This window comes from Pistacia vera, unplaced genomic scaffold (assembly GCF_008641045.1).
Source record: "Pistacia vera cultivar Batoury unplaced genomic scaffold, PisVer_v2 Contig70, whole genome shotgun sequence".
Classification (NCBI taxonomy): domain Eukaryota; kingdom Viridiplantae; phylum Streptophyta; class Magnoliopsida; order Sapindales; family Anacardiaceae; genus Pistacia; species Pistacia vera.
The window spans coordinates 368,938-381,932 of NW_022196557.1; the positions used below are offsets into that span (position 1 = coordinate 368,938).

Consider the following 12,995-nt stretch of genomic DNA (forward strand, 5'->3'; position numbering starts at 1 on the left):
ATAATAGTATTAGTTATGAGAGAAAGTTTGTGAGATCATATGATAAATGTAGTATTATCCATTCTAGATTTTCTCAACAAAAGGATAGTATTAATCTTATAAAGTTTATATTCAAATTTAAACCTACAAAGTGATAAGGCATTACCTAGTAATTGATATATTATTTATTTTAAACTAATGAATTAATTTTATATTTTCACTCTTTCAATTATGAAATGACATGTTACAGTATTTTGTATATTAAACTTTATAAATGTAATATTATAATTTCAAAATTATCTTAAATTTTTCATAATTGATGTATAAACTTAGGTGGTTATGAGATGTAAATGAATAAGTGATTTAGTAAATAAATAATAATAATAAATAAAACGTACCATCAATTAAAATAAAATATAAATTTTAAAATATCTTTTGAAATATGTAATATTATTTACTCTATGTGATAAATTAAAAAAAAAAAAAATATATATATATATATATATATAATAAATTTAAAATACAAATCTTACATTCGTTATTCGTATGACGATGTGGGATTGTTTATTGGCAATTTGGCATGTTGTATTTCAAGTTTTTTAAATACCACGTCAACTCATATGATGATGTGGCAAACGGATGACGTGGCATCATGTGATCTCCCTAATATTTCTTATCGTCCTAATAAACTGCAGAACAACAAAAACCCTAATCACACTCGGCGGTGGTCGACTAAAAAAATGGCGGCCGAAGGCCTTCTCAGTGTGGCGGAGATCGACGGTAGAGGTAGGGGTTTAGTATCCACTCAACCATTAAAAGCCGGCCAAGTTGTCCTCAGAGATTCTCCCATTCTCCTCTACTCCGCTTTTCCTTTACAAAACCCTTCTTCTTCTTCATACTGCCACCATTGCTTTAGAACTTTACAATCTTCTTCTTCAATCAATTGCTCTTCGTGTTCAGCTCTGTTCTGCTCCGCCACGTGTCTTTCTTCCGCCACGTCATCCACGCACTCGCCTTATGTCTGCCAATCTCTCACTCGTCTCTGTAACTCCTCTCACTTCTTCCTCAACCACCCGCTTGAACGCCAGCTCCAATCGTGTTTTCTAATTGCCGCTTACAATTTATCCCTCGTTTCTCCTTCAAAGTTCCAAACTTTACTTTCATTTCAAGGAATCCCCTCTGCTAACGACGCCTCAGCCGCCGAATTTCTCCACTCTCTTATCTCTTCTCTTTGCCTTCCTCGTCCTAATTCTACCCCCTTCTCTCTTGAACTCACCGCGGCTTTGCTCGCCAAGGACCGGCTAAACGCCTTCGGCTTGATGGAGCCCTTCAATGGCGGCCAGAGATCGGTTCGCGCTTATGGGCTTTACCCGAAGGCTTCGTTGTTTAATCATGATTGCCTTCCGAATGCTTGTAGATTTGATTACGTGGACACGGCGATGGAGAATGAGAATAACGCTGACATTATTGTTAGGATGATTCATGATGTGCCTCAAGGGAGGGAGATTTGCTTGAGTTATTTTCCAGTTAATTTCGATTATGCCACTAGACAGAAGAGATTAATTGAAGACTATGGGTTTGCTTGTGACTGTGATCGTTGCAAAGTGGAAGCTAATTGGTCTGACAATGAGAATGAGAAAGAGGAGGAGGAGGCTATGGAGGAGGATGAGGATGAAGAAATGGCGGGTGCTGAGAATGAAAATGGGGAGAATGATTTTCCGCACGCGTATTTTTTTATGAGATATATGTGTGATGGAGACAATTGTTGGGGGACATTGGCTCCTTTGCCACCTTCAGATGTTTCTCCTTCGACTGTTATGGAGTGTAATGTCTGTGGCAAACTCAAGAATGATGTCGTTGGAGGAGAAGACACACTTTCCGTGGATGACTAGTTAAAAATTTTGCAGCTGCTGTAAGTCTACCCACATTTTGCTTTATGTTCTAATTGTTAGTCAACATTTATGTAATATGAAATAATTTATTAGTTTATTTCTTTATGGTACTTAAAAAATTTGTCTCAGAATAGCTGAATTTGAACTTACTTAGCTTTTGCCTTATATAGCTTGATGTTTTCGCGTTGATCTCTCTTAAGTTTTAATAACAGGATTTGTTAAGCTGATTCCGTAAGACTGCACCAATGTACTATGAAAGCAACCCAGACCTGTCAAACTTAACTTCTTAATTTTTACACTTCCTAGTATGAGTATGACTGCTGAAAGTTTCTGTGTATATAATCGTAAATATGACCTTAAAAAAGGAGTATGACAAGGGAAAGTTTCATCCGTAGTGTCCATTATGTTTTGCTGGGATATCAGATATTATAAAAGGAGAGTTGAATGAAGAAGAAAGAACAATTAGAGAATTCCAAAATCAACGAATTTGAGTGGAAAAGAATCCATGTATTTTGTTATAAGTCCCTATTGTGAAATGAAGAATATCTTAGTCATTGCTTTTTTCTAATGCATGTGCTGTTTGCTGAAAAATTAAATCTTGGGTTGTCTAAGTGTTTAATTTTCAACTAGGGGTGATCAAAATACCCGGAACCCGAGCCGGAAAATCACGTACTTGGAAATTCGGTTCAGGTTATGATAGAAAGAAACCCGGATTTTCTGTTTGGGTACTGGTTTGACTGCGCAAAAGTCTGGGGTACCCGAACCAAACCAGTTTTTGCCTAAAAATTGAAAACAAAATTGTGTTTCGAATTAGTAACTCTTTCATTTGCTTCCAATTGAGATGGGTAGGTCTCTAATTTCCTTCTCAAACATTCCTCTGAAATTTTCGCACATACCCAGATCATTTCTTCCTCTCAATCACTCAAACCAGTGGCCATTTCTCAAACCCAGTGACAAGTCCTCATCTGGCTATCAAAAAGTTTCAGTTTTGAGTACAAAACCGGGGAGAAAACTTTGTACAAAGGCTGTGTTGTCTGAGACTTCTTATCAGAAAGAGTATCCTAAAATTGGTGCCAAATCCACTGGACCTATTCCTCCTAGCCAACTCATTCAAGTTGTTGAGATTGCTGCTAAAACAGGTGCTGAGGTTTGGTTCAATTTCATTCGTCAATTTTTTGAATTACCCAATCGATGTTTTGGTTTGATTTTTTATGTATTTTTGTTAGTGGTAATTTCATGGGGAAGTTGTAATCTAGAGTTTGTGGAATTTGCTTTTTGTTTTTGGGGTTGATTGTTTTGTTTAATCAACAAGGTGGATTGGTTGTTGAAGTCTGTAATGTTTTGGATTGTGAAGTTTAGAGACTGGCTTTAGTATAAGAAGGAAATTCCATCCAAAAACCAGGTACCCCGTAACCAAATCGAAAATTCGGTTTGCTTGAAAGCTGGGTCACCCCCAAACCGGTTCAGTTATTGGGTACCTTTATAGCTTGAACCGATTTTCCGGTTTGGTTCAGCCAAACCCCCAACCGGTTCAGGTACTCAGTTTTGAACCAAACCGAATTTCAACTGTTATTTATTAGAACCTGAAGTTAAACATGTGTCTAATGACTTGGTAGGAATTTCTGTCGATTTAGTTGTGGTGGTTTGGTGCCTTCTGTGTTTTCTTCATTTGTTTCTTTCTTTTGCTGGTTCTCTCTTATTACTAATTCTGTGTTCTTGTTACAGGTTTGAATGGTAAGAGGAAAAATCTGTCGTCTTCTTCTTGATCACTGCAATGTAGCAGTCTTACTTTTTTTTTCCTTTGATAGGAGTTGTTGGTGTATTTAATTTGCTCTTCTATGTGGTGATTGTTGAGGGTTTTAATTAGTTACATGGTTTTTAGAAAAGGATTTTGTGTAAGATTATTTCAACTAAAAGACAATGACATCCTGATTGAGAATGCCACTAGATATTTTGGATGGCATTGAAATCAGATTTAATTGCCGCAGATGCCGGTCATAGAACGAGTAGAATAATCAGATTATTATTTACTTAATTTTGACCTAGTTTTGAGTCATTCTGCAAGTGGAAATAGTTAGTTTTATTCTACTGTTGGGATAAAATCTTTAATCTTATTAAAGATTTAGGGAATGCTTGTCTTATAATAATAATAATGTCTAAAAGAAGCTGATAGAAATTCTTTTCTTATCTTTTTCCTCTTTTACGCAAGGTTATCTTAACCCCCCACCGGCATTAGAGAATTAGATGCCATAAAAGAAAGAAGGAGAATAGAAGCCGCACCGTTCCAGGCCATGCGTTTATCTTAACAACTCTATTTATTATTTGATATAAATTTACCTCTTTATTTATTTTGTTTCTTTAATTCATTTAGTCGATTATCATACCTAAGTTTCTGTTTTTCTTTGCACAAAAATATTTCGAAAATTGTTTTATAATACAATTATCAAAAAATGGATAGTATTTTAATTTTTAAAAATCATTATGAATGATAAGTAGGTGTTTTTGAGTAGGTTTGAAATAGCCTAAAAGATAAGATAAAATGAAACGGCGCGAAGGGGAAGTTAGAAAATGGAGCGTAATAATTGGAGGTTAATAACGGAAGGATGGGCAGTCCTATCCTATCAATCCAAACATACTTGTATTTGTATACGTAAATTGCACCATTCTATAAATAAAATTCATTCACTCTCCTCCTTCATATCTCACCCCATGGGGAAGAAGATGCTCAACAATGATAATAACAACCATCAAGACTCTGAGATGGTCATCCAGATTTCTAAATCTTCCCCTTCTCTCAAACCCAATGACGAACAAGATCCTTTGATTCTTCCTTCATCAAACTCCAAGCTCTCTCATCACCAACACTCACCTCCACGACAACCCCGCCTTGCTTCTCTCGACGTCTTCCGCGGCCTCACCGTTGCGGTAATCTTATCATCATCATTATGTTCTTTCATATTCAGATTTGTTTCAGGATCAGTCCGGTTAACCTTTATATTATCTGCATTTTTTTATTACCAGCAAGCAATCAGACGTTAGATTTCCCTTTTTATCAATTTGGCTGCCTTTCCAAGCAAAGGATATTTAATTATTTAATATTGTATATGGCATGCATTTGCCTGTGAATGTGATGGTAATGCCTTTATTTATTATGATACATCATCTTTTTTTCTGGTTGAATTCATTACAAAGCATTGATAGTGGTTACTGACATGTATCATGTACCGGCCCCTCCCATTTAAACCCTTATTAAATTTTGGATCCACCTACCGTTCTGGGGTAAAGTTGCCTGGAAGCGTATCCTCTGGATTATCCGGGTTAACCCGATTATAATATATATCTATATTATCTTTTCCTTAAAAATACAAACATGTTTATAGATAGTTACCATTTGAGTTTGGCATTGAAATTTCTGAGTAAAATGACATTTCATTTGACTTGTCGTAGATATTTATCTTCATTTTGAAACTGTAGATGTTCACCTCGCTATCATTTTGTTTTTCTAGGGGTCTTAATATGTGCCGTGAGGCCTTAGGGGACACATTAAGACCATCCTTTTCTTGGAGAATAAGAGACATGGGTTAGGGACGGCCAATGGCCTAATCAGATCGCTTTCTAAATTCTGATGTGGTATTAAATTAAATATTGACAGCTAGGATTTAAATTTTTATGTCAATAATTAAGAAAATTAAGAGAGATGGATTTGTCTGCATCCACCTACCTAATAGAGAGTGCACTGATCAATTGTATAAAAATATCTGACATTGTCATTAACTTTCTATTGCTACAAATAATAAATAAAATCTATTTACCATTTTCTAATCAAACCACTGTCTGAACAATACTGTAATTCTATTATATCACTTTTTTATTGACATTATTTGAAAACATTAAAAGTTTGAGTAACAAATTAATAGATGTTTTGTAAAAATTAACATAAAGTTTACGTTTGATGTTTAACAAATTAATAGTTGCGCACTGCTGATTATGGTTTAATTAGACTTTTGAAAACCTCTGAGTTTCACAAAAAAGGAATAACATGAAGCATTATTGTCACTAGTTGTTTTAAGTTTGTTGTTATAACATTATAGGAATTTAAATTAGTGAAATTCTGCTTCTTTGAAGCTGACATTTAGCTATTGTGGTTGAACACGGTGTCTAATGATGTCTGCTAATCTCTGAAAAAGTGTTGCTTTGGAGCTTTTTGTTTTCTTGTCTGCTCTGAAGTTGGTTGGATCCTTCTTGCATTGTTTATTTGTATAAAATGACTTTTTGGTTCATCAGGAATGAAATGACCTTAGCACCATGTTTCATTATTATATGAACATTAAGATTTTGTTTAGATTACATTATTAATCTATTGTAAGACACTGCTATATAAATGTTAATTTTCTCTCTTTACATATCTTTTCATTCTTGATGCAGCTTATGATTCTTGTTGACGATGCTGGTGGAATTCTGCCTGCAATTAATCATTCACCTTGGAATGGTTTGACCCTTGCAGATTTTGTCATGCCATTTTTTCTCTTTATTGTTGGTGTTTCTTTGGGGCTTACGTACAAGGTATCTCTTCGCCTAGGAATTTCTTTAGGGTGTGCTATGGTGTCAATTGGGTTCAGTTGCTTTAGTTCTGGTTTGCTTGCCAAATTTTCCTGCATTACTGCTGAGGAAACACAGAAAGCTATGATAAAACCTTTTAGTGTATGGTATAGAATATGATAACAATGTCATTGGTCATTTGCTATTTCTATTAGTACTACAATCGACATTGATAATCTCTTAAAGCTAACAATATGTTTTTCATATTCAGAACTTGTCATTCAGCACTGTTGCAACTAGAAAAGCAGTATTACGGGCATTGAAGCTTTTTGTAATAGGCCTTTTTCTTCAAGGTGATCTACTTGATCTTTTACTACTAGACCATTTATATTGCATATAGCTAAGTGTTCTTTCCTTTCACAATGATAATATATCATAAGGATTCTGTTGAGCGAAACCATGTTTTGTGGAATTGACATGCATACTTTCGTATGCTTGCACTCTGTTCTAAATCTCTATTATCTTTTTCTACTATCCAGGAGGCTTTTTCCATGGGATCAATGATCTAGTTTATGGAGTGGATATTGCGAAAATAAGATGGATGGGAATTCTGCAGGTATGGATTTCTGATAGTTTAATAAGTCGTTTGCATAATGAAAGTGGTTAATTGGCTTATGGTTTGTACTTTGATGTTAACTTGACAGTAGAGATGACTGCTGAACTGTGACTTGATGTTTTCCTCTGCAGAATTTATAGCCAGATTGACTGTGTAAATATTTGTTGCCAATGTGTTACACAATGTAAAAAATGACACTAACTTTCTTTCCCTTGTAGAGAATTGCAATAGCATATCTTGTAGCCGCATTATGTGAGATTTGGCTAAAGGCTAATGACCGAGTTAGTTCAGTATTATCTCTATGGAAGAAATATCGATTTCAGTGGTAAGTGTGATTAAGAACAATAACATTTATTGTATTGGATTATGCTTTAACTGAAGCATTCTGCCACTTCTCTTTCCATATCTTACAGGGCTACATCTATGGTGCTTACTGCAATATATTTGTCTTTGTTGTACGGCTTGTATGTTCCTGATTGGCAGTATGAGAATCCAGTTGAAACCTCTTCCTCAGCACATAGGATATTTTCAGTGAGCTTCAATTTCCTTCTTTCTTTCTTTCTTTTTAACCTAAATATTTTACAAGCTTTTAAGATCTAAAATTCTACTGTAAGATTTTTGTTAAGGAACTGGTGCCTAAATGGCTGTGTTATTTTTTTCCATCGAAAGGTAAAATGTGGAGTACGTGGTGACACTGGACCGGCTTGTAATGTTGTTGGAATGGTTGATCGAAAAATATTTGGTGTTCAACATTTATATAAAAAACCAATTTATTCACGGACAAAGGTATCATTCAATTTATTGTTTATGTTTCTCACCATCTTTGTTTCCATGATTTGTGAATCATAAAATTTTCTTCCCTTTTTTTATTCTTCACAGCAATGCAGTATCAACTCCCCTGATTATGGTCCACTACCTCTTGATGCACCTTCATGGTGTCAAGCACCTTTTGATCCTGAAGCTCTTCTGAGGTTTGTCTGCAGCTACTTCGTAGTTTTCCATTCACTTTTTAAGCATAATGTGCAGTGTAAATTGTAAGGTCTCTTAATTGACAGAGGGAAAATACCATCTCTTTTGTTAAATGGTCATATATCTTTCCTTTATGGAGTTATCCATTTTTTTTTTTTTCTTTTTTTTTTTTGAGTAAGTTAGTTATCGATTATTTATGTCAATATCTTAAAAGGAGGAGGTAGATTGACAAGATGATCTCAGAATCAATCAATTGCATATACTTTCCCTCTTGTGTTTTAGCTTTATAATTTCAAGTTTCCTGTCTACTTTGTGGTTGTAGTTCAGTGATGGCCGTTGTAACCTGCTTGATTGGTTTGCATTACGGACACATCATCGTCCATTTTAAGGTGTGATGTTCATATTTCTATGCCATAAATTTTCTTTCTTTTTCTCCATGGAGCTTTATCTTCATGTTGAGTTTTTTCACACCTTGCCATGTGCAGGATCACAGAGATAGAATGCGTAACTTTGTAATCCTGTCTTCTTCTCTTGCAGTCTTAGGCCTTGCCTTGGACCTCTTTGGTAAGTACTTTCTTCGTGCTTTTCTAGGGAAATGAATTCCGACAACCTTGAAATATCAACCTTTTTCATTGAGGTCCAATATTTCAGAAAGTTACATCGAGTGTCAATGAAAAGGCTGATCTCTAGGGGGATTGATAAAAATTTCCTTATTTTTTCTTAGAAACGTATTTGAAAGAGTTGAAGTTAGTGGTAATAATAGTTTGACAATATAATTTTATCTACTTTTTTTCTGCAGGAATGCATATAAACAAACCTCTATACACATTCAGTTATGTCTGTGTTACTGCTGGAGCTGCTGGCATTCTATTTGCAGCAATTTACTTCATGGTTAGATTTCTATTCATCTCCAGTTGTAGAAACCATCGAATTTTGTTATTAATTTTTGTTTAGGCCATTTTACTTATTTTGCTTATCTTGTGGGCTTTTCCCTCAGGTTGATGTGTCTGGTTATAGGCGCATAACTTCGGTGTTGGAGTGGATGGGATTACATGCACTGCTGATTTACATACTCATAGCCTGCAATCTCCTCCCAGTAATTCTGCAAGGATTTTATTGGAAGCGGCCGGAAAATAACATAGTAAGTTAGTACTTCTCTCGTGAATGTCCTTATTTTGTGAACTTCTTTCGATTCATTCATGCAAGAGTTAACTCTTATATACATGAGCGGATCTGGATTTTACCTACCAGATTTTTGGTTCACATTGAAAAGTTATATATTCGAACTTACAATATTGCAGTTTAATGGACGTTTGCTTTTATGTGTGTCAGCTAAGATTAATTGGGATCGGGAAAAAATGAGGGGATGGCACAGAGGTTGGAGGATTATAAATTAGGGAAAGATTGAACGTATTCGATTGGCAAAACCACCACACAACATGGTGAAAACATAGCACAGAGGGGTCAGGTCCTTTTGTATAGTAAAAGTTGGAGGCCAACTTATTCACGAAAATCTGTTTATCTCTCTCACGTATCATGTAGAATAACAAATAATTCAGAATATAGGATAACTACACAATGTTTTATTGACTCATAATATTATGCTATACATTATATACTCTTCGATTAATTAATATTTATGGATAAAACTATATAATTAATGAAATATTCATATCAACGATTTTATAAGGTAGAAGGTGAAAAACAAATAGCATCTTTCATTCTTCCCTTATTTGCTTAGTTATCAATATAAATATATAGGAAGGCATTCCAACCGTTTCGTTCTATATAATGCAAATAATTTGTTGATCAATATTGAATCATGCTATGGGTTCAAATGAACTTGAAAACTTTCAGAAAATGCTCAATACATGAACGTTTAATTACATTTGGTCTTTTTATAGGTGTTAAATTTATCATATGTGCCATTAAATCAAATAACTAAGAAACTCATAGCTTTCTGTAAGAAACATAGCTACATAGTATGCTACGAGTAACCTCGGATTCACGAAGTTAAAACATTCATAATTTGCATTCCAACCATTGATCGGTTTAACCGAGACCTGAGCGCTTCACTAGGTCAGGTTGATATTTTCCCTATTCACCCAAAACCCTAGAATTTGGTATGATGATCGACGAACGAATGTTGAAGCTTTTGAAGAAAAAGTGCTGGTGAGTGCAATGGTGGTGATGGAGTTGATTTTTGACGAGTGAATCGATCAAAAATCGAAAAAATTGATGACGACTAGATCTTCGATAGATTTTCTGAGGAATGAGCTCAAGGGACGATTAAGATTGCATTTGGAGTGTCGTTGTCACTTACCAATCATTGACCGTTTTGTATTTGGAGTGTATTTGCTAAATTTTAAACCTATAGTGACTTAACTACAATTTTCAAAAATGTATTTGCTAAATTTTAGAAGTTGTAATTCGATTTGATTGGCCGGTCAAACCAATTTAACCAATCAACCCGAGACTCGACAACTTTGTTGGGTTTCACCTCGCGATGGTTATTAAAACATTGATCCCAACTAATGGAGCAGCAAAAGCATATTCTCAAAATTCAAACCCATAAGAAACCTATGAATGCCAAACAAGTTGTAATTTACACGATGATTCTCAAAGACCATAGCAAGCAAAAGCATCACCATAATCTAAAAGAATTGATTAAATTACCAAATGTTTACTCAAATTTGAAACTATTTTGGTCACGTCATTAAAGAATTGCACCACAAACATGATTAGACAACGAAAATTGTTGGACAAAGTCGAAAAGAAATGAAAAGCCTTCACCTAGAGATACTTTCCAGCAACAAAATAAACTAGTAACCACCCTTGAGATCATTAACGACATCGTATGGAATAGGAGTAACTGTCTCAAGGGTAGCACCTTCCACCATGAAACCAGGCTTAGGTCCTTGAGGTTGTCTCTTTGTACTGATCTTCTCACCTCCAGCTTTCGCCTCTGCCTTCAACTCATCATTACGGATTTTCCTCAACTTGAACTCCTCCTTACATCTTGAAGGTTGCACATGCTCCACCCGCACATGAATCCTCTTCCTTATAATTCTATTCCCAACCTACAATTAACACAAATATCCAAAAAGAGTCCACACACCTCACTTACATAGCACAGAAAAACTGTATGATTTATAGCATTAGGATCCATCATTACTATCAATACAACCAACAAACCACAGTCTCAGTTTGAGGCATATAGAATCATCTAAAATACATCAAAACTATTTCGGATAAAATCAGTCACTTCTTTAAAGCATACATTAACTAATTGACCCTAGTAGTATCAATAAACTAACCCTGAAAAATCAACTAAAACCCTCTTTAACAACTTAAAATCTAAAAATGTAAAGTGTAGTTTTCACCTAATATGCTATCAAAACACCAAAATATTTAACAGATACCACAAAAGCTAACATACGTCAATAACATTATAGCATAAACTTATGTGAAATATTTGGTGTAAATGATTAGTTAACAAATTCAACCCACCCAAATTCTAGTAAGAAACTAACTACAAACAATCAACCAAAAAACCCCATTTTTAATTACTATTTTTTTTTTTCCAATTTGAGCAAGAATTGCTATTGGTTCATTACTGAACATTAACTTTACTAAGCCAGCAGCCTCAACAGAAAAAATGCTGAACCACCCCAAATTCAAACAAACATTTCAATTTTTTATACGCTTTGGACCCCAATATTCTGGTTTTCTCACAAAGCTCCCCGACAAGTCTGGCTTCACCCTCCTTCCCCATGACCAAAAGAAACCATTAAACTACTTCCAATCAATCAGCTAAAAATTTAAACCCCTTTACCTAAATCACTACAATTTATCATCCCATTTGCCATTTTGTAAACATGAGATCTGAGCTTAAAGAAAGAGACCTGTTTGTTGACTTCGACACCAATAGAACGCTTGGTGACATTCCAGACGTGACCAGTGCGGCCATGGTAGAACTTATGGGGCATGCCCTTGTGCACTGCACCATTCACCTTGACGTCCACGTAGTCTCCGATCTTGTAGGTTTTCAAATACGTTGATAAGGCTATGTATCCCTTCTTCCTGAAGGGCCGAGCGAAGAGATCTCTTGTCCTTGCTCGTACCCCATGTCCGGCCGGCATCTTTCTTCGACTTTTCTTCTTTACTCTTCAGTCTTCACTCTGCCTTCATTTCGTCTTCTTCGTTTTAGTTTGTATTTATATCTCAACCTGAATTATACACCATAACTTCCGTCTATTGTCTAGGGTTTGCTTTACTATTGCAATTCGCTTGGGCTGGGCTCTATACTGGGCCCAACTCAATTCTCCTATAAGTGAAAAGGCTAAGTAATAGCCCCCTTAAACTTTAGTTAAATAACAATAACGCCCACCATGTTTTAATAAAGTTAAAGTATTTACCAATATTTATGTGACATAAAATAATTAAAAAGGGATGTGCAAGCTCACGATTCGTCAGCTCTTAAATGGGCAAGCGGGGACCCATAGCAAGCAGGTGAGAGTCATTTGCTAGCTGACGAATTACGAGCTGTCATGTCAGGGGACGAGGGTTATGAGAGAATGTTGTGAGATTGGATTGTAGACCTTGCATTACTGTAAAGTTAAGGTCTCCCTCTGCCTATTTCTAAGAACTATAAAATACTGCATAGGCGGTGATGGTATAAATAAGAAGATGGGAGAGAGACTGATTATATTAAAACTCTTATTTAAATGAAAATTCCTTTGTGTTTTAGAAACAATTACACTTTATGGAATCCACCCATCATAAAACCTATAAACTTGACCTACACTAATATACAGGGACGGATCCAGAAATCTTTATTAGGGTGGGCCAAACAAAAATTTTTAGTTCTAAAATTGAGAGTGGGCCACAATTTTTTAATATTTGACAATAAAAATTAAGGGTGGGCCAAAGTCAAACTAAATGAAAAAATGTATTTAATTTTTATTTTTTTAAAATTGAGGGTGGGCTTAATACACTTT

At 35.2% G+C, this 12,995-nt stretch overlaps 3 protein-coding genes across 3 annotated transcripts; 2 read left to right on the forward strand and 1 right to left on the reverse strand.

Moving 5' to 3' along the window:
• Positions 1 to 686: 686 nt before the first annotated feature.
• LOC116114106 (histone-lysine N-methyltransferase ASHR2) lies at positions 687 to 3,883 on the forward strand. The gene has a single exon (XM_031400260.1). The coding sequence runs from the start codon at positions 720 to 722 to the stop codon at positions 1,869 to 1,871; it is 1,152 nt and encodes a 383-aa protein (XP_031256120.1). The 5' UTR covers positions 687 to 719; the 3' UTR covers positions 1,872 to 3,883.
• A 540-nt stretch (positions 3,884 to 4,423) lies between these two features.
• On the forward strand, positions 4,424 to 9,505 carry LOC116114097 (heparan-alpha-glucosaminide N-acetyltransferase). Its single transcript, XM_031400251.1, has 13 exons — positions 4,424 to 4,796; positions 6,297 to 6,434; positions 6,682 to 6,763; positions 6,950 to 7,026; positions 7,245 to 7,351; positions 7,440 to 7,557; positions 7,696 to 7,812; positions 7,906 to 7,997; positions 8,318 to 8,384; positions 8,481 to 8,559; positions 8,795 to 8,886; positions 8,993 to 9,136; positions 9,328 to 9,505. Exons 1-13 carry the CDS (start codon positions 4,440 to 4,442, stop codon positions 9,355 to 9,357), a joined length of 1,500 nt encoding a protein of 499 aa, XP_031256111.1. The 5' UTR covers positions 4,424 to 4,439; the 3' UTR covers positions 9,358 to 9,505.
• Positions 9,506 to 10,763: 1,258 nt separating this feature from the next.
• LOC116114096 (60S ribosomal protein L21-1-like) lies at positions 10,764 to 12,205 on the reverse strand. The gene is made up of 2 exons (XM_031400250.1): positions 11,901 to 12,205; positions 10,764 to 11,075 (listed from the first exon to the last, which is right to left on the reverse strand). The coding sequence occupies exons 1-2, from the start codon at positions 12,135 to 12,137 to the stop codon at positions 10,818 to 10,820; spliced, it is 495 nt and encodes a 164-aa protein (XP_031256110.1). The 5' UTR covers positions 12,138 to 12,205; the 3' UTR covers positions 10,764 to 10,817.
• Positions 12,206 to 12,995: the final 790 nt, after the last annotated feature.